Here is a 24,585-nt window from a genome sequence, read left to right as displayed (position 1 = left end):
ATTTCATAGTTTTGATGTCTTCACTATTATTCTAGAATGTAGAAAATAATCAAAATAAAGAAAAATCCTTGAATGAGTAGGTGTGTCCAAACTTTTGACTGGTACTGTATGTTCTCACACAATCTACACACAATACTCCCTAATAACAAAGTGAAAACATGTTGTTTGACAATTTTGTAAATGAATTGAAAACTAAATACAGAAATATATAATTTACATAAGTATTCACACCCCTGAGGCAATACATATTAAAATCATCTGTGGCAGTGATTACAGCTGTAAGTCTTTCTGGGTAAGTCTCTAAGACCTTTGCACACCTGGATTGTACAATACTTGCCCATGATTCATTTCAAAATTCTTCAAGCTCTGTCCAATTGGTTGTTGATCATTGCTAGACAACAATTTTGAAGTCTTGTCAAAGATTTTCAAGCAGATGTAAGTCAAAACTGTAACTTGACCACTCAGTAACATTCACTGTCTTCTTGGTAAGCAACTCCAGTGTAGATTTGACCTTGTGTTTAAAGTTATTGTCCTCCTGCTGAAAGGTGAATTAATCTCCCAGTGTTTGATGGAAAACAGACTGAACTAGGTTTTTCTCTAGGATACGGCCTGTCCTTAGCTCCATTCTGTTTATTTTGAATCCTAAAAACTCCCCAGTCCTTAACAATTACAAGCATACCCATAACATGATGCAGCCACAACTATGCTTGAAAGTATGGAGAGTGGTACTCAGTAATGTGCTGTATTGGATTTGCCCCAAACATAACACTTTGTATTCAGGACCAAAAGTGAATTGCTTTAGTGGCTTGTTGCAAACAGGATGCATGTTTTGGAATATGTTCATTCTGTACAGGTTTCCTTCTTTTCACTCTATCAATTAGGTTAGTATTGTGGAGTAACTACAATGTTGTTGATCCATCCTCAGTTTTCTCCTATCACAGTCATTAAACTCTGTAACTGTTTTAAAGTCACAATTGGCCTCATGGTGAAATCTCTGAGCAGTTTTACTTCCTCTCTGGCATCTGAGTTAGGAAGGACGCCTGTATCTGTCAAGGTAACTCTAAATAGCAGGAGGGGTGAAGGCGCAGGAGACCGAGGTACGTGAAACACACGTTTAATTAAATAAGTCCAAAAATGCCGAAACAAGGCAGGGTACAAAACTCCAACAACAGGAATAGAATCCTAGAATGATTCGGGACGCAGCCCAGCAACCCTAATGCCCAAATAGACAGCGGCAGAGGAAAAACAAATCCCCAACCTACTAAAAGACGACACAAAATAATCCCGCACAAACCCCAACCAAAAACAGACAGACTAAATACCCCACTAATGACCTAACACAAAAACAGGTGCTAACCTAAACAGACATCACCAAATGACACAGAAACAGTGGCAGCTAGTAGGCCGGCGACGATGACCGCCGAGCGCCGCCCGACCGGGGAGAGGCGCCACCTTCTGTGGACGTTGTGACAGTATCTTTATAGTGCCTGGGTGTATTGATACACCATCCAAAAGGTAGTTAAAAATGTCACCATGCTCAAAGGGATGCCTTTTACATTTTTTCCCATCTACCAATAGGTGCTCTTCTTTGCAAGGCATTGGAAAACCTCCCTGGTATTTTGTGGTTGAATCTATGTTTCAAATTCACTGCTAGACTGAGGGACCTTACAGATAATTGTATGGGTGGGAATCAGAGATGAGGTAGTCATTTAAAAATCATGTTAAACACTATTATTGCACACAGAGTGAGTCCTTGCAACTTATTATGTGACTTGTTAAGCAAATTTCTACTCCTGAACCTATTTAGGCTGCCATAACAAAGGATTTGAATACTTATTGACTCAAGACATTTCGGCTTTACATTTTGTCTTAATTTGTAAACATTTCTAAAAACATAATTCCACATTGACACTATGGGGTATTGTGTGTAGGCCAATGAAAAAACATCTACATTTAATCCATTTTAAATTCAGGCTGTAAACAACAAAATGTGGAAAAAGTCAAGGGGTGTGAATATTTTCTGAAGGCACTGTACGGGATACACATGGTATACACCGTCCAACGAAATGCTTCCTTGCAGGTTCCTTCTCGACAATGCAACAACAATAAGAAATAAGAAAAGATAAGAATACAAACATAAAGTAAATGGAATAAACATTTTAGCATAAGTATAATACAGGATGGCACAATTTATAGTCCAATATTATGTATTCATATCTAAGAAACAGGGATAATTCAAAGCACAATTTGTAACTTATTTGATGCTCAGACAAAAACACACATACAAAAACAAACATAAGCCAATCAGTGTGCAGAACATAAGACCTCCTCCTGCGGAGTCAATACTTTAATTCAATTAAATACTTTGGTATCTCTGATAGGTCAGTGTGTTTTTCATAGAACAGACACCAAAAATACACAGCAGAACTAATTCACAATTCTCATGTTAGTGTTATGACATGCTGATTGCAAAGACGGTAATTGTCTCATGAGGGAAGTGCCCACAGGCTGCTGAGAAGGGGAGACTTAATCTCATTTGTTTGACTGCAGCTTACACTCAGAGTCACGCAACAAAAACTAACATCCCATTCCTATCTGAGAGTGTTTGGATACTCTGCATTCAGCTACTTGATTGGACTTCCCTTTTGTGCTACTGAGTGAACATCCCTTCCCATCCCCACCTCTTTCCCTTTCTTTAAGAGCTTAAATTTTGCGTGAAAATCCTTCAGCGAAGGCTGTGGCCTCCCTTAGCCCAGGATTACAGCTTGAGGAAGATTTAGAGGTTGACGCGTGTTGCACACTTCTCCTGCTGCCACAGTGCGAAACACACTTGTGTGTACAGTGGCTGCGTCACTGGGACCTGTGCTGTGGAATGTTTGGTGAAGAATGGGAATGAATGGAGTAGCCAGGGGCCTTCACTCCCTGTCCTATGGCTAGTTCTTCTGGAGACACACATACAAACTGAGGTGGTGGTACATGACAAGGTTTTTTAACTCTGCGTGATAAAATACAATTCTGAAAATGGATATACTTCCTGGATTATGGTAGGGAGTTTGAGTTGTCTTCAGGATGTTAGTTTTGGTTTGAACCACAGTCCAACTGGAGAGACGAAGGCTGTGTGAGGGTGATAGACACTGGGTAGAGGACATGAGCGGGAGGCAGGTGTGTGGCTAAATGAACGGTACAGGAATGAATGTCAACTCAGCCATGGCACCGCTATCTCCAGGACTAAATGCCAATTTATCTCCAGGACTAAATGCCAATTTATCTCCAGGACTAAACCCCATCAACACCCCACTGATGACAGCTCCATCTCCAAGATCTCCAAGACTGAGTCTCACCACCACCCCACCGATGACAGCTCCATCTCCAAGATCTCCAAGACTGAGCCTCACCACCACCCCACCGATGACAGCTCCATCTCCAAGATCTCCAAGACTGAGTCTCACCACCACCCCACCGATGACAGCTCCATCTCCAAGATCTCCAAGACTGAGTCTCACCACCACCCCACCGATGACAGCTCCATCTCCAAGATCTCCAAGACTGAGTCTCACCACCACCCCACCGATGGCAGCGATATTTCCAAGACTGAGCCTCACCTCTACCCCAGTTATGGCTACCTCGTCTACAGTGAAGAGTACCTCTCCATCCTTTGCTTCCTTGTCTCCTGGACTCTTGTCCCCCTGTCTGTCCTCTCTGAGCGCAGAGAGAAGGACCTCCTCCCCCTTCAGCAGGTCCTCCAGCAGGTCCCCCACCCCATCCATCATGACGTCCCCAAAGCTGTGGCAGAAAACCTCCATCTCCAGACTGGCAGAGGAGTTCTTCTGGATTGGTGGAAGCGTCGTAGCACAACCCAAATGGAGACTGGGTCAATATGGTAAGCGACTGATGGAGATATGATATTTGACATATATTTTGTCTTCCCTCGAATGACTTAATGACTTATTATTTGGGGAGGATACAGAGCTGTAAGTCATTAGCCACTGAGTTTGAACAAAATGTACGAAATAAGGTAGCATATTCTATAACACCTGCAATTGCCTCCTAAACCTTGGGTTTCCCACCATAATAGTGTGAAAATGCAGGTGACATGTATGCAGGTAACAGTGAGTAGATGATGGGTATATGGACTCCAGGCAATCCCTAGAGATTAGACTGAGTGATGCAGACTAGTGGGCATCACGTGTCTCTCTCTCTACCTCAGATTACAGAGGAAGGTTAACTGCTCTTACCGTCATGCTCAAAAATAACATACAAACATGAATGCCATACATGTCATGTCGTGGGACAGGGGGTCCTAAGAGAATGGGAGCCAGCTCAATTAGAAAGACAAAGTCAGCTGTAGGTAGGCCAACAGTATGCACTACCAATGAGTCAGTATAAGAGCAGAATATTCTACACTACAGATATTGCAAGGATTAAAGATCTATCTCAGTTGTATGAAAAGAAACGTATTTGATGCGCAAGGTGCAGGTTGATAACATAAACAACCCCTTAAATCCTGGCCCTGACGTTGTCAGCTAATCTAATAATCAACTGCTAGTTGGTAAATCTCTGCTTTAACCCTGCTATTCTCCTCAATTAATCTGAAAGGGATTATATGCGTGGCTACCCCAGTGCTGTGAAATAACATTTGTAAATTCACCTGTTGATTGAAAGATAATTCAGTATTGTAGGACATATGGGGCTACACATGCTTATGACACGTCTTCTCTTTGTTGCCCCAGTAAACAATTACTATATGGGCTCAAATAGATTAGTGTTCTGTGCAGGGGTGTACTTGTACTTCAAGCTGCCTCACGCTACAGAAACAGGATATAGGCTCCTACTCCTATGAGCCGTTCCGGCTCTCACAAGCCAAGGCTCGTGCAAGGCTATTTACTTACTCGATATGGGCCCAAACGCTATAATTTTAGTGCACACAAGTACAGTACATGGACAGGGCGCCCTGTACCGTATGAGCACAGAGGCCATCTGATGTTGACCCAGTGTGTGTGCCTTCCTCCCTGTGGCCTGTCTGCAGTGGAGAGGTGTATGTGCACCATGCAGACTGGCACCCAGATGACCAAACTGAAAGGGAAGAAGAAGGGCCTGGTCAGGTTCTTCTACCTGGATGAACACAAGTCCTGCATCCGTTGGAGGCCCTCCAGGAAGCACGATAAAGCTAAAAGTGAGTCAGACAGGGAATGTTTCAGATAGGGTTTCATACTGGTACTGTGAGGAATACTCTAGTATTTTTACTTTGTCTACATTCAACAGTTTACCAGCCCTATGCCATTAGATATTTGAACATAATGTACAAACGTGCATACCGCATGTGTGTATTACCATCTTGTAACTCATATGAAATAGCTATGAGATTTCTGAAAAATGAACAGGTTATTGCAGCTGATTGACTGCTAGAATACATTCTTATTCATTTTGACGTTGATTCTATCCCAGTAACCATTGACTCCATCCACGAGGTCTGTGAGGGCAAGAAGTCTGAGATCTTCCAGCGCTACGCAGACAGTTGTTTCGACCCCAACTGCTGCTTCAGTATTTACCATGGCGACCATGTGGAGTCTCTTGACCTGGTCTCCGCTAACGGAGATGAGGCCCGTACCTGGATTACTGGCCTGAAATACCTCATGGCTGGCATCAGTGACGAGGACAGTCTGGCAAAGAGACAACGCAAAAGGGACCAATATCCTTTACTCTGTCACTATGGAGCATGTCACTCATAGGGCCTTATGACCGATTGATGAAAGTAGAACATAGACCATCCTATAAAACCATAGAATACATATATTTGACTGATTGAATAGGACCTGAATATCATCAGCCTGTGGGCATTTGATTCAATTAGGACATGATACCTTCCAACGTTTGTGTAAAATCACATGTAGCAACACATATAATTCCAGGGATGTCTTGTCACATAGGATGTATTTTGATACACACTAAAACAAATGTCGTTGGTCAGTGGTCTCCGTGTCTCATCCTTAACTCTTATTTCACATGGTTACAGCAGACCTTCTCAGAGGCAGACAAAAACGGGGACGGCAATTTGAGCCTGGGAGAGGTTCTTCAGTTACTCCACAAACTCAACGTGAACCTGCCCAGGCAGAAAGTCAGAGAGATGTTTAAGGTAAGATCATATTCAGATGTTCATAAATCTGGGGATGAACTCACCAAGAACATTTTGATGTTCTTGTATCTCAATGTTTCTCATTACATCCTAGAATACAATAACAAGTAATTGTAATCTTTTAAAAGTAGTTTCACAGAAGCTCATTAAAATGCAATTTATAACATTTTTGACATGCGGTTTTCTGGATTTTTTTGTTGTTATTCTGTCTCTCACTGTTCAAATAAACCTAACATTAAAATTATAGACAGATCATTTCTTTGTCAGTGGGCAAACGTACAAAATCAGCAGGGGATCAAATACTTTTTTCCTTCACTGTACGTGTTCAGAATGCTACAGTAATTCATACTAAGGCACATTGCATTACCTGTCTTCTATCTTTTTTTAACCCCTCATGTCAGACACAGTTTTGTTTTGTGGCTGTGCAAGAAGGATTTGTTCTGTGTCTTTATCTCAATCTGTCAGTGGCTTGGAAATACAATGGCATTTCTAAAGGGGGCAAGTAATTATACTGAGCAAAAATATAAACGCAAGATGTAAAATGTTGGTCCCTGAAATACACACAAAAAGCTTATTTCTCTCAAATTTTGTGCAGAAAATGTGTTTACATCCCTGTCAGTGAGCATTTCTCCTTTGCCAAGATAATCCATCCACCTGACAGGTGTGACATATGAAGAAGCTGATTAATCAGCATGATCATTACACAGGTGTTCCTTGTGCTGGGAGTGTGCAATTGACTTGCTGACTGCAGGAATGTCCACTAGAGCTGTTGCCAGATAATTGAATGATAATTTCTCTACCACAAGCAAACTCCTAAGTTGTTTTAGAGAAATTGGCAGTACGTCCAACCGGCCTCACAACCGCAGACCATGTGTGACCACTAACTGTCTGAAACCGTCTCAGGCACGCTGGAGAAGTATGCTCTTTACAGATGAATCCCGGTTTCAACTGTACTGGGCAGATGGCAGACAGCGTGTATGGCAGTGGTGGGCAACTCCAGTCCTTGGGGGACTGATTGGTGTCACACTTTTTCTCCATTCACAGCTGACTAATCAAATTGCATTCTAAACTGAGGATTATGATTAGGTGATTATTGGAGTCAGGTGTGTTAGCTGGGGCTGGGGCAAAACTGTGACACCAATCAGGCCCCTGATGACTGGAAATGCCCACACCTGGTGTATGGTGTTGTGTGGGCAAGCGGTTTGCTGATGTCAATGTTGTGAACAGAGTGCCCCATGATTCTGGTGGGGTTATGGTATGGGCAGGCATAAACTACGAACAATGAATGGCAATTTGATGGCACAGAGATACCGTGACGAGATCCTGTGTCTCATTGTTATGCCATTCATCTGCTGCCATCCCATCATGTTTCAGTATGATAATGCACAGCCCCATGTCGCAAGGATCTGTACACAATTCCTGGAAGCTGAAAATGTCCCAGTTCTTCCATGACCTGTACATTCACCAGAAATGTCACCAATTGAGCATGTTTGGAATGCTCTGGATCGACGTGTACGACAGCAGTTCCTGCCAATATCCAGAAACTTCGTAAAGCCAATGAAGAGGAGGCCACAGGCCACAATCAACAGCCTGATTAGCAAAGGAGATGTATCGCGCTGCATGAGGCAAATGGTAGTCGCACCAAATACTGACAGATTTTCTGATCCACGGCCCTACATTCTTTGGAGGGTATCTGAGACCAACAGATACATATCTGTATTCCCAGTCGTGAAATCCATAGATAAGGGCCTAATTTATTTATTTAAATTGACTGATTTCCTTATATGAACTGTAAATCAGTAAAATCTTTGAAATTGTTGCATGTTGCGTTTATATTTGTGTTCAGTGTAGTTGGAAAAACATTTGTCATTATTGTGATGTCACCAGATTGACTTTAGATGCAGTATAACTTTAGCTAGCTAGCTAAGATTGAGGGGAGACCATCGGATTTTAGCTAGCTAACTTTAACATTGCTAGCTATTTCTGACAAACTTTGCTAGCTAATAACAACTTTGTCATCTGTCTAAAGTAAATTTGACAACATGATAATCATGGCAAAGTTGATTCCTACTAAATATTTGTCTACTTTAGCAATGTCATCATATTTCCATTCCACTATAGTTTAATTTAGACTAAACAGTCATTAGGCCCGGTTCAGAATGAGTAGGCATCACTGGACTTTTGGGCACCAACATGGCTGCGGCGTCTGTAGAACCTTCATAACAATGGCAATGACGCAACAGAGTGACGGTGGTGCAACCCATGACAACAACAGAGTGACCCATGGATATAGCACCAAAAATGGTTCTGCTATTGTTACAACCTTTCTTGGTGCTGTATAGAACCCTATTTTAATGGTTCTTTATAGAACCTTTATGGAGAATGGTTCTATAAAAGCCTGTTCTTAATCTCAAAGGTTCTACAAAGAGCCTTTTGAAGAATCATACAGGCAGAGATGGGCAGTATTTTCTGAACTGCAAAGAACCATTGAAGGGTTCAAATGGTTCTTTGAGTCATTATTGTTTCACATAGAACCATCACCCTTCTCAAATAACCCTTGAGGAACTCTCTTTTCTAAGTGGTTAACCCTCCCCCGAACCTTAACTAGAACCCTACATATTTTCTTTCCATCCTCAGAAAGCAGACACAGATGACAACCAGGGTTCGTTAGCTTTTGAAGAATTCTGTACCTTCTATAAGATGATGTCTACACGCAGAGGCCTCTATCTCATCATGCTCTCCTACAGTAATAACAAAGAGTTCATGGACCTAAATGACCTGGTCCGTTTCATGGAAAATGAACAGAAGGTAAAACTGAATTAAAAGCAGAACATAACGTTTAAAAAATATATATATATATATTCTGCATTATTGTTCATTTTTCATCACAATGTTTCTGTTTGGTAGATGGCGGGTGTAACCAGAGAATATTGTCTGGAGATTGTCAGCCAGTTTGAGCCATGTTCTCAAAACCTACAGAATATGGTTCTGGGCATCGATGGTAAGGATTTTACATGATTTTGAAGTAGTTTTCATGACACAAGCGCCTATAACTTTAAGTATCACAGTCCACAGAAATAGCCAAATACACATGAACAGACATGGTGTATCTCCAAGTACAGTAACAGTATGTCAATCACAGGAAAGTCCCATATCCTGTTTCTTACCTCAGGTTTCACCAATTACATGCGAAGTCCAGCAGGAGACATCTTTAAACCAGACCACCATCATGTGCACCAGGACATGACCCAGCCCCTGTGTAACTACTTCATAGCCTCGTCCCACAACACCTACCTGACAGGGGACCAGCTTCTGTCTGAGTCCAGGGTAGACATGTACGCCTATGTGCTCCAGGCTGGCTGTCGCTGTGTGGAAGGTAAGCTTAGACACTACAAAGACCGTTCAACTGCCTCCCTACTCAAAACATTGCAGTGCTGTACTCCTACTTAAGTGTTATGCCAGAGAAGCCGGTGTTTGCTTATTTGTTTAAGAGACTTTATAGCCATTTACACAGATGATTCAAAAGATCCAAGGACAGGACGTACTGGGTCAGCATTTGTAGTGCAGGAATGTGGGGGGGCAGTCAGGAAACGTATTACAGATCATCTGGCTGTATATACAGTGGAGCTGATGGCCATATTGTTGGCCTTGCAGTGGGTGAAGGAAGTCAAACCAGACAGAGTAGTTATTGCTCTGATTCATGTGCAGTGTTGATGAGTCTCCAGTCCTATAGGTCATGTAGCAGACAAGACCTGCTTGATAAGATGCTACAAACCCAAGACAGGATTAGACAGATGGGTATACAGATAAGATTTACTTGAGTCCCTGTCCATGTGGGGGTAGAGGGGAACGAGGCAGCTGATATACTGGCTAAACAAGCACTTAGTAGTGGGGATGTTGATGTTGTAGTTTTAATGAGCAAGGCAGAGGCAAAAAGCCTGATATGGACAGTGATGGTGCAGAGATAGCAGGAGCAGTGGAATAGAGATAATAAGGGCAGGCATTTATTTCAAGTACAGAGGAAAGTCGGGGAGGGGAGGACAACAGGAAGGCACAGAAGAGAGGAGGTTATTTTTACAAGATTAAGGGTGGGACACAGCCGGTTGACTAAGACTTTAAATATGATAGGAAAGCATCCAACAGGAAAGTGTGATTATTGCCAGGAAACAGAGACTGTGGAGCATGTATTGCTACAGTGTGGGCAGTATCAGAGGGAAAGAGAGACTGAGATCTAGTATGAGGGAGAAGAGGATACAGGAAATTATTTTAAAGAGTATATTGAGTAGAACGTCATTAGATATAGTCTCATATGTTGTTATATTTTTTAAGAGCAACATGGCTGGGAGGTATGATTTAGAGGAACCCTATCTCTGGCCCACACTCCAGTACAGTAGGTGGTGATAATGCACCATAACGTTGGATGCCAACCGCTGATGAACCCCATCAAAGAAAGCCGGTGTTTGGAGGATATATTGGCACGGTTGTTGTTAGGCCCGAGATGCACTAGCGGTTCTGGGGGGGGGCTAAATGTGGAGTATGAAATCATTTTTACATAACTAATGCCTGCAATGCAGTGAAGAAAACGATATGACAACAATAACGTCTAATGTAACTGGCCCCTCTAACAGTACAACTGGCCCAGCTTGGCCCCCCCAGTTGAAATGGTCTAGAACCGCCACTGTCGAGATGAGGGCATTATTACTTTTAAACAACGGGTTACCAACATATTCAAATAGTGATTTACATAGGTTTCATTAAAAACGTTATTTTGATTAATTTCTTCATGCTATTTCATCATTCCACAATATATTGTCCCGACACAAATCTAGGGTTGCTATCCCAGCCGGGTGGTCGTTTGTTCTATTGGTTCGGTTGCCAGAGACATGACCTAGTCGTTAAGTCTTTTTGTTCTGTATCTATGGATGCGACCCAGACGTTCGCTCTAAATGTTCCGTTGCCATAATGGCTGGCAACGTTCTTATCCCTTGCTTGCTGTCTAGCCAACTTTGGCTAACACAGTCACGTCAAACAGTGTTACCATAATAGTAGCAAAGTAGCTGCATTTGCGTTTGTTTAAGCTGTTTTCTAGTGAACCAATGATGTGCGATTTCGCCTGGCATAGAACATTTGCCTGGCTGGGCTGATGAGAGAGTGGATTGTGCAGTGAGATGGGACAGAGTAGATAGGCATTTAACGTCATAGCTTTAGCTAGTGGTAACTTCTGGAATAGACACCAGCTGGAATGTGATTTTAACCAGTTAGCATCTAGGATTAGACCCACCATTTACCATGGGTATGACGAAACATTTATTTTTACTGATCTAATTACATTGTTAACCAGTTTATAATAGCAATAAGGCAACTCAGGGGTTTGTGGTATATGGCCAATATACCACAGCTAAGGGCTGTTCTTAGGCACGCGGAGTGCCTAGATACAGCCATGGTATATTGGCCATATTTTTTATTTAACCTTTATTTAACTAGGCAAGTCAGTTAAGAACAAACTCTTATTTACAATGACAGCCTAGGAACAGTGGGTAACTGCCTTGTTCAGGGGCAGAACAACAGATTTTTACCTTGTCAGCTCGGGGATTCGATCTAGCAACCTTTCAGTTACTGGCCCAAAACTCTAACCACTAGGCTACCTGCCGCCCTAATATACCACGCCGCCCCATATACCACACCGCCTCGGGCCTTATTGCTTAAATAGACACTGGCTGGAATGCCGTTTTAACCAATCAGCATCCAGGATTAGACCCACCCGTTGTATAACAGTATTTACCATCCTCATCACTCACTCACTCACTCACTCACTCGTTCGTTCTCTGTCTGTCAGTGGACTGCTGGGATGGACCAGACGGGGAGCCTATTGTCCATCATGGCTACACCCTGACGTCCAAGATCCTCTTCAAAGACGTCATTGAAACCATTAACAAATATGCCTTCACAAAGAATCAGTGAGTACCTTTCTTTTGTCACCATGTCCTGCCCAGGTATAGATAGCAATAGAAAACCATTCACGGGCAACACACATTCCAATATGTTGTGCCATACATCCCCAGGTACCCGGTGATCCTGTCCATAGAGAACCATTGCACAGTGCCCCAGCAGAAGAAGATGGCTGAGTATCTGTTGGAGGTGCTCCAGGATAAGGTGGACCTTTCCACGGTCAACATGAATGAATTCAGAAAGTTGCCCTCCCCAGAGCTCCTGAAAGGGAAAGTTCTAGTCAAGGTAAAGCCATATTTCTTTATCGATGTACCGCGCAACCAATAGTAGCAGTCAGTCATTTCCATAGCGGCGGTTTCCAAATCATGAGACTTTAAAACAACATTACAGAACACTTTCTGTGAAAAAAAAGGAATGTAGTAAACAGACTGGTTGTTATTCCTCAGGGAAAGAAGCTTCCAGCGAACATTGATGATGATGCAGAGGAGGGGGATGTGTCGGATGAAGACAGTGAGGAAGAGGAGGATGAAGATGACACCCAGATAAACACTGATGTAAGGACATTACTACCGTTTAGCTAAAATAGACTGAGGGTAAAATATCAATGTTTTGAGTAAAACTATCCCAGGACATTTGTAGTGTTCCTAAAAGCCCCTATAGGTGGCATAATACCCAAAATGTGAGGCATCAATGAACGTCTCATTATTGTAAGCCCAGTGCCCTTATTCTTTGTCTGAAAACTATTTCAATTAATGGCTGTTTTACAGTGGATGTTATGTGAATTTCACGTGTTTCAGTTTACCTAGATACAAATATCTGATTGCTGACTTCAAAGAACAATGAAAAGCATACCACATGATGTTATCAGGTGCTCTGTCATAAGACGATGCCAAAGCCATTAGGCATTCCATCAGACAGTGAGATAGCTAGGTGGCTGATTGATTGTGTCTGCAGGGAGTCTAGAGTCTTGAATATGTTTGACTATTCAAGGGGAACGCTGCTGGCACTGCAGATGAATCCAAACCCAAGAAACGCAGGTCTATCATGGGCAGCTTCAGACGCAAGGTCAGCCTATTCTCTCGTACAACTACCTCCCTCCCTACCTCCTTACCCGGTCTGCGCTTCACAGCGCTTTCCAATCATGTTTATGCAAATTAACTTCGCTCCTCTTCACCATTCCCTCCACCATGCAAATGACTCTTACCTCACCAGCACAAATGCAAATCACGAACTCCCTTCACCACCCCCCTTTACCAACACTAGCGTGGGAAAATAGTCGTTGTCATCATAGGCCTGCATCAGCTTTTCTGTGTGATTTTCCTGACAGCGCAGTGTATTGCTTTGAGAGACATTTTCTACTGCTGTAACATGCTCTTGTTACAGTAGAAATGCCCCCATCTGGAAGACCCTTGTTGCACTAAATGCTGACTGTTCATTTCCTGTGCTTAGAGGAAAAAGAAGAAGAAAAAGAAGCTAATGCTCAATTTAGACCATGCAGACCAAGAGAACCCCATCATGAGAGACAAAACACAAATTGTGTACCACAACAAGTAAATCCAATCAAACATGACTGTTATACTGTTATCAAACCATTTACTTGAACTTTTAAACATTGACCCATGCATCCACTTATCTCTGGCCCTCCCCTATTCACCCTCAGGAAAGGGAAGACGATGAGGTTATCCCGAGCCCTGTCTGACCTCGTCAAGTACACCAAGTCTGTCCGGGTCCATGACATTGAAACACAAGGTGGGGAGTAGTGTCCATATACAAACAAAATAATTTCTGCTTTATTCAACAATAGCACAAGATCTTTCAGCATGGGAGTCATTCTACCTCTTGGTCGTCAGTGTGTCTGAACCTATGTGTTTTCTGGTCGGCAGCTTATATGACCAGTTGGCAAGTGTCTTCCCTCAATGAGAGCATTGTGAACCAGATCATGGCTCTGAAGCCAGCTCAGTTGGTGCGATTAAACCAGAGACAGCTACTACGTGTTTACCCCTCCAACTACCGTGTGGACTCTAGCAACTTCAACCCACAGCCCTTTTGGAACGCAGGATGCCATATGGGTAAAATACCCTGCTCATGCAATACCTTAAGTGTGCTTTGCTTTGCTTACAGAGAAAAACAAGACAGTCTAGAGGCAAATATCTAGACTTCAGTCTGGTTCAGAACAGTGGCCGTACTCTAAAATGTATTTCTTATCTCGTCTTATCTTTTCAGTTGCACTGAATTACCAAACAGAGGGCCGCATGCTTGAACTGAACAGAGCCAAGTTCTCAACCAATGGCAACTGTGGATACTTACTGAAGCCCAGGTGCATGAATAAAGGTGGGTACTATTAGAAAATATGGGTAACTGTAGTTGAAGCCAAAATACAGACATGAGCAAACGGATTATACAATTAAACACTATAAATGCACAGTAGTTGTTTCTCAGACTAAGAGTTTGCTGGCTGAATGTTGCTTTCTGTGTTGCCCAGGTTTCTTTAACCCTACGCTGGAGGACCCTCTGCCAGGACAGAGTAAGACTCAATTGGTACTGAAGATTATCAGTGGGCAGCAGCTTCCAAAACCTAAAGACTCAATGCTGGGGGATAGAGGGGAGGTGAGACATATCAGACAACTTCAATTGACCTCTTGTATATGAGGAGACTACAAGGCTATTTGTCTTGTCACTCGTGCGTTGTATGTGAATGTGTCTTTGTTGTTGTAGATTATTGATCCTTTTGTGGAGGTGGAGATCATCGGTCTGCCTATTGATTGCTGTAAGCAGCAGACAAGGGTGGTGGACGATAATGGTGAGCATTGACCTTAACTCGACAGCTATTTAGTTTCCGTATTTTATTTTTTTAACAAGGTGCTCATTCAACTACGCATTTTGATATTCTGTTAAACCTCTGTTGAATGGAAAGCACTAAAAGGTTGTGGAAATGCAATTGAAGCTAATAGTCTCCTTCCTTCTCTGTGCCATTGTAGGCTTCAATCCCATGTGGGAGGAGAGCTTGGTCTTCACCCTCCACATGACCCAGATTGCACTGGTGCGTTTCCAGGTGTGGGACCATGATCCGATAGGACAAAACTTCATTGGACAGAGGACCATAGCATTCGTCAGCATGATGCCAGGTAAGGTAGATGGAGGGATTAACCAGGTCTCTACTTCATCAGACAGAGGACATTTGGATTGTCCACATAACAAGTGTACCATTATCATGGATTGCTCTATGAAAATAAAATGCATGTGATTTTGGGATTAATGTGATAAATGGTTAATTTTACCTTATAATCTTTTAAAAACATGTTAAGGTTATCGCCATGTCTATCTTGAGGGCATGGAGGAGGCCTCCATCTTTGTTCATGTTGCTGTAAATGACATCACAGGAAAGGTAGGCCTAAGCACTGGGTTGAGTTTTGCTTTACCTGTATTGCTGTAGTTGAAGACTAAGGCTTAGATTTTCTTAACAGTGAGTCAATTCACAACTCACTTTCTCTTGAATTCAACACTTGATGAAAGCTTGTCTTTTTTTCTGTCACGTAGGTTAAGCCAAGTAATGCTGTAAAGGGTTTTTTGAAAAAAGCTACGAAGAAAGGGTCAGCCAAGGAGCCAAAGACGGTCTCTATGCACCTCTCCACTTACTCATCAGAGGACGTCCGTCAGCGGTACCGCAAGGACCTGGACTCCTACTCCCAGGAGAGCAGCGGGAACGGCAGCATGTTACTGACGCCTGCAGGTATAGACTACCTCCATAGAGGGACTCAGAGCGAACCACTGAAGCGAGCTCACACAGTGCAAATTCTGGAGGAGGAAATCCAGGGTGCTTCTCCGAAGGAGGAGAAAAAGACGGAGGGGAAAAGGAAGGGCATCCTTGTCCGCATGTCCTCCACCTTCTCCAACTCTGGGGCGTCCATCCCGTGCATCACAGCAACAAGCCCAGACCTGGAGGACGTGTTTCAGTCATCTCAGCCACAGAGTCCAGAACCAGAGAGCCAAATGCAGTCGTTCCAGGCAGCCTGGCCAGATCTGGAAGACCAGGTTCAGTCTTTCCATGCACACTGGCTGGGCCGGGACAACTCGGGTCGGTCATTTGAGCCTGAGTGGCCAGACCCACCTGAGATTGAGGACATAGCAGGAGAACCACCGACAAAGCTTAACAGTAAGCCTGCACTCCAAACTGTAACAGAACATCTGAATCAGCCCCAACCCCAGCTCCATCCGCAGCCCCAGTCCCTACCACAGGCCCAGCCCCAGTCCCTACCCCAGGCCCAACCCCAGTCCCTACCCCAGGCCCAGCCCCAGTCTCATCCTGAGGTCATTCTCCGGAACCGACACCCACCATCCTCCCCTGCAAGAGTTAGACGGACCCTGGAGACCCCAGCCAGCCAACGCCCCTCCAACACGTCACGGACAAAGGCCCGCTCTCGCAGTGTTCCACGAAAGCAGCATACCTCCCCCATCACCCCGGTAGTTAACCGCAGGGCTGCTGTGCACTGGCAGCCTCAGACTCCTTCCCCTCCCCCCCAGAACCATTGCCGCTATGGCCACCAGCCTATACCCAACGGCCTCTACCTGTCTGACAGTGACTCCAGCAGTGTTGGCAGTATAGACAGTCTGAGTCTGGAGCTCCTGCCCTCGCGCGTGCCAGTCAGTGGGCAGAGGGAAGTGGGTACCCTGCAGAGAGAGATGAATGCCCTCTTTGACCAAAAGATGAAGGAGATCCGCTGTAAATCGCCACTATTTTTTTACGGTAAAAGTGACTCTTACTATACGATATCTTATTCTGTTATTATATCCCAGCTAGAGAGCATGCCAGTGTTAAAGATGTATTGTTTTTTGAGTCACAAAGTATGTGTACCTGTATGCTCAGATCATCGACATTACAAAATCGATGTTGATTGATGACCCTGGAATTATAGTAATGACAATTTTGTTCGCTGTGTTTTATTTGCAGATTACTCTACGCTATAGTAACCGGACACTACAAGGACCACAGCAGTGAGCAGCCAATTGGAATAAGCATGGGAGTAGGAAATACACTTGTAAACATATAGCGTTCCCTTCTATGTATCTAGATGTATGTACAAATGTCATCACATTTTGAGACCGAACAAGTTTATTTTGTATAAGGTAATCACTTACTTTTTATGTGGATATTGTGATTTTTGCATCACGATGCATCTATTGTAAATAGGACTGAAAACCAAAGTGAATCGTTCTGAATGGAACAGAATGGAACATGCATTCGTTACTAGACTGGTTTTATTGAAAGATGTGCAGTAACTTTTACATCAACATTGTTCTGTGACATAATGCTTTTTTTATGTGTCGAGTTCTATAATGACAAAACATGTTATTTAAGTGAACTGACGGTTTTATAGGTTTGAAACGAATGTGCGAAATGTGTGCTGCCAATTGTACAAAAACAGTTAAGTATACTTGGTATCTGTAATATGTGAATGTATAATCTACTTTAAAATGAATGTACTGCATCATTTCATTAATAACAGTAATATATTGCTCTCAGTATTTGTGCTGATCAAAAGTACTGAAATGTAAACTCTTTGAAAGTGATGATTTTTCATAATTTACAGATGACTTGACTTGGACCTTCATGTTTCATTTCTATTTTTTGCACCGCTCTTAAATCTTTCTAAATCAGTACACATGAAATCATTTGTAACAGTAAATAGACATGTTGTTTTTCTCAATAAAATATCTTCAACATAATACTGTAGTATTGTTAATTTACTCCACCTCTCCAGTATGTTATTTATTACTCTGTTAATAAACACATGTCATATAACAGCCTGGAAACAGTCTGTAAGCATATCTGATACACAGTGTTTCTTTGTGGTTAAAAAAAAGTATCTAGAACAAAACTCATGTCAAGACCTACATAGTGACATTTGCTTTGCTAGGCCATATATAATAGAGTATCTACTATCATTTGTACTCATGCTTTGTCTTTGTCTGCGGTTTCCTGGCTTCTCTTCTTGGTGGTGGTGGTGGTGGTGGTCCTCAAGCGCTGACTCAGTTCATCAGACAACACTGTGCAATATGATTTCTGTGGGGAGCAAATTGGAGCGATATGTAGAGCAATCTTGACCAGGCAAATCTGCTTATCTATTCATATGGAATATTCCCACAATCCACCACTCTTCATTAAACCAGTGTTAGACCGTGTGAGTGTGTGCATATGTGTTGCTCACCCTCTGCTCCCCGGCATTGCTCCGGGACTTGGTGGTGAGCTCCAGGACAGCCAGCAGCACCCCTAGCCCCAGGCCCAGAGCCAGCACCAGGAACATGCCCTTCAAGCTGTGGGGCTGCAAGGGGGAGGCCTTGGCTGGGTCTGCCATGCAGCTGCTGGCCCACCACTTACTGCGCAGGTAAGCCAACTCTCCTGCCTCACTCAGCTCCAGGATGGCCACACTGAGGTTCTTCAGCATGGGAGAGCCTGGATGACACAGACAGTACCATTTGCACATCAGCGGGCTTGTTAGAGAAAGTATTTGTGTCGCATGAGTACGGTGAGTGTAAGAACATTATCACGTCTAAATAAAGTTCAGAGGTTTCAGTCAATGTGTGTTGCCGTATGATATCTCACTCCCTAGACATGTGGCTCACCCAGGGTGCCTGCGATGCTGTACCCTCTCATGCCGATGACCTCATGGACACGGACCAGCTCACAGTGACGAGCCACCACCAAGTCCAGTGACACAGACTCTCCAATGAAGGCAAAGTTGCCCTCCTTTGCCCGGCGAACACCCTCATCCATTGATGACACAAAACTCTTGGCTCTCTCCATGTGCTCATAGATCCTACGGTAGGTTGGGTTATTAGAGTTCTACACCAAGGAAAAGAAAAACCACGGACAGAGAGGAAGAGAAAGTCAGCATGCCGCTGAGAGAACTGACAGAGCTGAGACACTGACACGTGAGCCTAATCATTTGAGGGCAAAGAGCGAAGGGGAAAAGAAGGGGATAGGAGGGGATGGGGTGTGGCAGGGTGCACTGGCCTCACCTTGAAAAAGGCAAGTGTGGAGGAGCCAGACAGGGTCCCATACTCAATCCCTTGCTGGTTGGCCAAGTCCTCAAACCCTTTCACCATCAGTTGATTGGAGTCTGAGCCCTGAGAGGTGCTGAGGTTGGAGAAATAGCAGGCCAAGAGGACCAGACCAAACAACCACCAGGTGCAGCATATTATGCGTCCTGATAAAGCTTTGGGGTGTGGACCGGCACCTGAGAAGAAGAAGAAGCAATACTTAATCAGAACACCAAACCACACAGACACAGTGCTGGTACGCTATTGGTTGAAATGCCTGGTTAAATCCCTGTTGGTTACCCTGTAGAGTGAGGGCTCCTGCAGTGTACCACAAACTGTGGCTGAAAGTGAAGCTGTTTTCCTCAGTCTGGGGTTGACTCCACTCACATGGGCTGAGTCTGTGTTGGAAAATGTTTGATTAACAGTTTTTAAATTACACTTGTAAAAGGTTCCAGCCAGGCTCAGTACATGATAAATGTATTTTCTGATGAAACTTCATCACATCATAATTCACCTGGCTACTACACAGATGGAGATAGCAGTCCCCAGGTACGCAGCGAGGATCCCCACCCAGGTCTCTACCGAGAAGGGGGTCAGGAAGTCAAAGATGCCAGCCTCTTCTGAGATGTCTTTCCTCAGGAGAATACTGATGCCTGTTTGCATGAAGGGTTTGGTCATCCCCACAGCCTTCTCCCGGGCAGCAGTAAGGGTCAGAGGAGCAATCGCCAGGTCTGCCTCCTACAGGGATAAGAATATAGATTTATATTTTACATTTGCTTTTTATCTGCACGAATAATTTCCCACATGGTATTGGTCACATTAGAATGGACAGTATCAATCTTAAGCAGAAATGTGAGCAGATGTTACGCACTGTAATCACTAATCTATGAAAAAGTTATCTTTACTCACCTTTCTCACCACCTCTCCGATCATCCCATTCCAGGCCCCACTCTCATCCTGCCTGCCATAGGACCCATCTTTCACCAGGTGCACGTTGTACTTGAAGTCCAGTTTCTTGGCCAGTTCAGACAGCAGGTCCATGCAGTAACCTTCCATCTGAGAGCCTTTGGACATGGTGTATGGATCTTGCTGAAGGGTGAGGCACAGAAGAACGATTCTGACTTCTGAATCATCATCAATCTTGTTTATACAGCAGCAAATGGGTTGAAATGGAGTAGAAAATGCTTGCTGTCAATACAGTATAGAGTGACAGAAACATGCATCCTTTAATTACCTTTATTGTAGTGATTGTCAAGTCTGGTCGCATTGCTAAAGGAGAAATAGATATTAGTGAGATGTAGAGGTTACCTTGATTCACCCGCATCCAAATCAAAGAGGATAAACTACTTGAAGTTGCATTTGAACCTTGCCAATGACATTCTTAGGTGAATCACTTATGATTCACAGCATCTCCAACAGCGGCAGCATTGTGAGTGCTTTCTAAGTACATCAACACATCAATTGAATAAAGGCATATACACAGGAGGACAACAGCGTGCATGCTTACACACTGAACAGAGAGGGGAGAGGGCACTGGCAGACCTTCTCCATCGGCATTGAAGCATTGCCAAAGCGTCTTTCCGGTCCCACTGGCTCGACATCCCTGAGTCACAAATCTTTTTCTTTCATTTGGAGTGCAATTGGAGTGCCTTCCAAATGTAGCCGGCGAATTCAAAGAGCTCTTTGTGCTGTGGCCATCTTTAGCCCTTATACCCTGAGTCGGTGACCCCTTTGCAGATAGTGAGAGGTAAACATGGGGGTGCATTGATGCCTTCTTAGTCATCACAACTGGTTTCCGGCATCCCAGAGAGCTGGCCACTCTCCTTTCCAACTTGAAAGTGTTCAAAACCGTTAAGATCTATTTACAGCCATATTCCAGTTTGTGAGTTATTTCAAGCCATCACAAAGACATGGCACTATGGGGTAGGAGGGCAGTCAGAGTATCAAAAGCCTTGATTCAGGCCAAGGCCTCAGGGCTCCCTCAAAACCATAGGGAGATCCTGACACACATCAGCTCCTCCTATTCAAAATATGACACCCATACAAGCTCTTCAAGGGCCCTGTCACTTTTTGGCCACATTTAAACACAAGGCTCCTTGTTTGTTGCATTGAATTGATTTATTAGCATTTTTGTGAGCATGTCAGTTGGCTCGCTTCTTTTTCTGTCAGAGTGGAGTGTGTATGCCAGACAGGATGCGGCCCCTCACTTTGATGCCATGCCCAGCTGACAGTCTCCTCATTCATAACTCGTCAAGCAGAGAGAACATGAGGAGTCTGGCACCAAAATAAGCATATACACTGCCACACTGCCAACACAAGCGCATCGACTGGTCAAACGGCTAAAGAAAAACGTCTACATTTTGTCATTTTACATTTTCACATGTTTTCTCGTGAATTTAGTCCGAGTGGCAGTCTGTTTCTGTTATCATGCCAATCAGAGGTGGACTTAGCTATGTTTCATAGATTTCAAATTAAATGGACGCCAGCTACCCAAGGGTCCCCGCCCACTGACTGATTTACACAAATTTCAGCTAATTCAACAGATTTTTAAGACCTATCTATAAACATTTTAATTGTTGGATAATAATAATAATAATCAAGCAGTAAATGTATAGGGGTGTTAGAAGGCCCCTCAACAGAATTTGAAATGGGCCCCCAAATTGCTGTCTGTCCCTGATGCCAACTCCTAGTCACTCATTGTCATACCAAACAAATCCTCTATTTTATTCTCAAGCTCATTAGTGGTCATTAATGAAAGAAAGTTTAGAATTGAAGATTGCTTTGAGGCCAGACTGTTTGGCTTGACAATAACAGCGTTTGGACCAGGTTAAGGTGAATCTCATGCATGTCAAGATTCCTGTTTTACACAGTTTTGCTTGCTTTAGTGACCGACAAACAGACAAAGATTTAACTGGATTTATGAGCACAGTAAGATGTACATTAAACAGTGTATTACCCGCAGCACAGCTCCTTAGGGACAGTAGAAGCACCATGGTGCACACGATGACACCCAACAGCACCTTCATGGTTTCACCTCTGATCCTAATGATGTAGTGGTATCAACGTGATTTCACAAACTATTACATTCAGAGAACAAAAAAGCTAATGTCGTACTCAAACTGAACAGTGGACTAAAAATACAGTAGTTATGAAGCATGGATATATTACATCTATGACAATACACAAATGAAAGAGATCACCATACCTGATAAGATTGTGAGCTGTAAAGTGAGTCGGCTGTGTTGAGGCTTCCAGCTAAAGACTGATCCTGATGAACTAGGGCAAATGATGATGAGAAATATTCATCCCAACACAACAGAGCTGCTAAAACAGCCAATGGACTTTTTTGTGGGTGGAGAATGAGTTTGGCCCCTGTGACGGTGTCACTTAACAATATGTTTGGAAGATTCAAACGCCTGTGTTGCTATAACTAATGTTATCTTCCCAATTGCTTGCTGGTTTGATGTTCACCTCAGATTTACACCTTCTTACAGAGAAAGGCTATATATAGGCTATAGACCAGCTGGTGAGTATAGTATGGAAGCTCGTTCCTGACACACACAAAAAAAAATCTGACTACGAGTTATGAGATTGTAAGTCATAATTATGAGATATTAAGTCAAAATTATGAGATATAATGCCTTCAGAAAGTATTCAGACCCCTTGACTTTTTCCACATTTTGTTACATTACAGCATTATTCTAAAATTGATTAAGTTGTTTTTCCCCCCTCATAAATCTACACGCAATACCCTATAATGACATATATTACATTGACATAACAGTCTGATGGCCTTGAGATGGAAGCTGTTTTTCAGTCTCTCGGTCCCAGCTTTGATGCACCTGCACTGACCTCGCCTTCTGGATGGTAGCAGGACTGTTAAATGTCCAGGATCCAGACTTACTATCTCACAATTATGACTTAGTATCTCATTATTATGACTTACTATCTCATAATAATGACTTGCTATGTCATAATTATGACTTACATATTTTATAATAATGACTTACTATGTCATAATTATGACTTACAATCTCATAATCAGTGGTGGAAAAAGTACCCAATTGTCATACTTGAGTAAAAGTAAAGATACATTAATAGAAAATGACTCAAGTAAAAGGGAAAGTCACCCAGTAAAATACTACTTGAGTAAAAGTCTAAAAGTATTTGGTTTTAAATATACTTAAGTATCAAAATAAAACATTTAAAGTATAAATTGTTTCAAATTCCTTATATGAAGCAAATATTTAGAATTTACAGATAGCCAGGAGCACACGCCAACACTCAGACATAATTTACAAATGAAGCATTTGTGTTTCGTGAGTCAGTGAGATCAGAGGCAGTAGGGATGACCAGGGATGTTCTCTTTATAAGTGTGTGAATTGGACCATTTTCATGTCATGCAAAATGTGACGAGTTCTTTTGGGTGTCAGGGAAAATGTATGGAGTAAAAAGTACTTAATTTTCTTTAGGAATGTAGTGAAGTACCAACCACCCGAGCCACTGCCTGTTCACCCCGCTACCATCCAGAAGGCGAGGTCAGTACAGGTGCATCAAAGCCTGGACCGAGAGACTGAAAAACAGCTTGTATCTCAAGGCCATCAGACTGCTAAACAGCCTATCACCAACACAGAGAGGCTGCTGCCTACATACAGACTTGAAATCATTGGCCACTTTAATAAATGGATAAGTAGTCACTTTAATAATGACACATTAATAATGTTTACATATCTTGCATTACTCATCTCATATGTATATACTGTATTCTATCCTATCTATTGCATCTTAGCCTATGTCGCTCTGACATTGCTCATCCATATATTTATATATTCTTATTCAATTCCTTTACTTAGATTTGTGTGTATTAGGTATTTGTAGTGGAATTGTTAGACATTACTTGTTAGATATTGCTGCACTGTCAGAACTAGAAGCACAAGCATTTCGCTACACTTGCAATAACATCTGTTAACCATGTTGATTTGATTTTAAGTTAAAGTAAAAGTTGTCAAAAATATAAATATTAAAGTAAAGTACAGATACACAAAAAAACTACTTAAGTAGTACTTTAAAGTATTTTTACTTAAGTACTTTACAACACTGCTCATAATTATACCTTACTATCTCATAACTAAGACGTGGATGTCGATTAAGGCAACCCCCCGGATCTCTCTGATTCAGAGGGGTTGGGTTAAATGCGGAAGACACATTTCAGTTGAATACATTCAGTTGGACAACTGACTAGGTGTCCCCCTTTCCATTTAACTAGTAGTCAGATATATTTTATTTTGCGGCGGGAATGGGCTTCTATAGTATGGAGAACAAATAATAAAGAAAAGAAAGGGGAACATGTTTTTTCTGTTGTTAAATTGACAAACGAAAGGGGGTGGGAATGTTTATAGTATAAACAGTGAAGGGAGCTGGCTGGTTCAGTTGCATGCCGCTATTATTCTTACGTTTCAAACTCT

At 42.8% G+C, this 24,585-nt stretch overlaps 2 protein-coding genes across 4 annotated transcripts; one reads left to right on the top strand and one right to left on the bottom strand.

Annotated features, from left to right (window-relative positions):
- The first annotated feature begins 2,597 nt into the window (after nt 1-2,597).
- On the top strand, nt 2,598-17,297 carry plch2b (phospholipase C, eta 2b). The gene is made up of 21 exons (XM_014166251.2): nt 2,598-3,880; nt 5,027-5,173; nt 5,446-5,689; nt 6,004-6,133; nt 8,771-8,941; nt 9,041-9,134; nt 9,306-9,509; nt 11,970-12,090; nt 12,196-12,367; nt 12,529-12,636; nt 13,073-13,147; nt 13,532-13,632; nt 13,743-13,831; nt 13,966-14,151; nt 14,306-14,413; nt 14,565-14,689; nt 14,798-14,882; nt 15,061-15,207; nt 15,388-15,467; nt 15,620-16,826; nt 17,031-17,297. The coding sequence occupies exons 1-21, from the start codon at nt 3,175-3,177 to the stop codon at nt 17,045-17,047; spliced, it is 4,317 nt and encodes a 1,438-aa protein (XP_014021726.2). The 5' UTR covers nt 2,598-3,174; the 3' UTR covers nt 17,048-17,297.
- A 23-nt stretch (nt 17,298-17,320) lies between these two features.
- Nucleotides 17,321-22,604, bottom strand: si:dkey-183j2.10 (glutamate receptor U1). Of its 3 annotated transcripts, none has more exons than XM_014166253.2 (10): nt 22,326-22,604; nt 22,077-22,162; nt 20,355-20,389; nt 20,030-20,209; nt 19,635-19,858; nt 19,421-19,518; nt 19,100-19,317; nt 18,704-18,923; nt 18,289-18,533; nt 17,321-18,143 (listed from the first exon to the last, which is right to left on the bottom strand). In XM_014166253.2, the coding sequence occupies exons 2-10, from the start codon at nt 22,144-22,146 to the stop codon at nt 18,033-18,035; spliced, it is 1,401 nt and encodes a 466-aa protein (XP_014021728.2). In that variant the 5' UTR covers nt 22,147-22,162; nt 22,326-22,604; the 3' UTR covers nt 17,321-18,032. The 3 variants fall into 3 exon arrangements, with proteins under 3 accessions (XP_014021728.2, XP_014021729.2, XP_014021730.2); XM_014166254.2 differs by having other exon boundaries at nt 22,077-22,197; nt 22,326-22,449; XM_014166255.2 differs by lacking the exon at nt 22,077-22,162 and having other exon boundaries at nt 22,326-22,485.
- Nucleotides 22,605-24,585: the final 1,981 nt, after the last annotated feature.

The sequence above is a fragment of the Salmo salar genome, chromosome ssa22 (assembly GCF_905237065.1).
Source record: "Salmo salar chromosome ssa22, Ssal_v3.1, whole genome shotgun sequence".
Classification (NCBI taxonomy): Eukaryota; Metazoa; Chordata; class Actinopteri; order Salmoniformes; family Salmonidae; genus Salmo; species Salmo salar.
The sequence above is the reverse complement of the archived record's forward strand: the minus strand, read 5'-3'. Positions and strand labels throughout refer to the sequence as shown.

What these genes read in the sequence shown, in the direction of transcription:
- si:dkey-183j2.10 (XM_014166253.2), bottom strand. Translation starts at nt 22,146, where the DNA reads ATGAAGGTGCTGTTGGGTGTCATCGTGTGCACCATGGTGCTTCTACTG. An exon ending in TCCATCTGTGTAGTAGCCAG is followed by an intron (nt 19,519 to 19,634) that starts GTGAATTATGAT and finishes TTTCCAACACAG; the next exon opens with ACTCAGCCCATGTGAGTGGA. An exon ending in GCAATGCCGGGGAGCAGAGG is followed by an intron (nt 18,144 to 18,288) that starts GTGAGCAACACA and finishes TGCTCCCCACAG; the next exon opens with AAATCATATTGCACAGTGTT.
- plch2b (XM_014166251.2), top strand. Translation starts at nt 3,175, where the DNA reads ATGAACGGTACAGGAATGAATGTCAACTCAGCCATGGCACCGCTATCT. An exon ending in GAAGCACGATAAAGCTAAAA is followed by an intron (nt 5,174 to 5,445) that starts GTGAGTCAGACA and finishes ATTCTATCCCAG; the next exon opens with TAACCATTGACTCCATCCAC. An exon ending in GAACGCAGGATGCCATATGG is followed by an intron (nt 14,152 to 14,305) that starts GTAAAATACCCT and finishes TTATCTTTTCAG; the next exon opens with TTGCACTGAATTACCAAACA.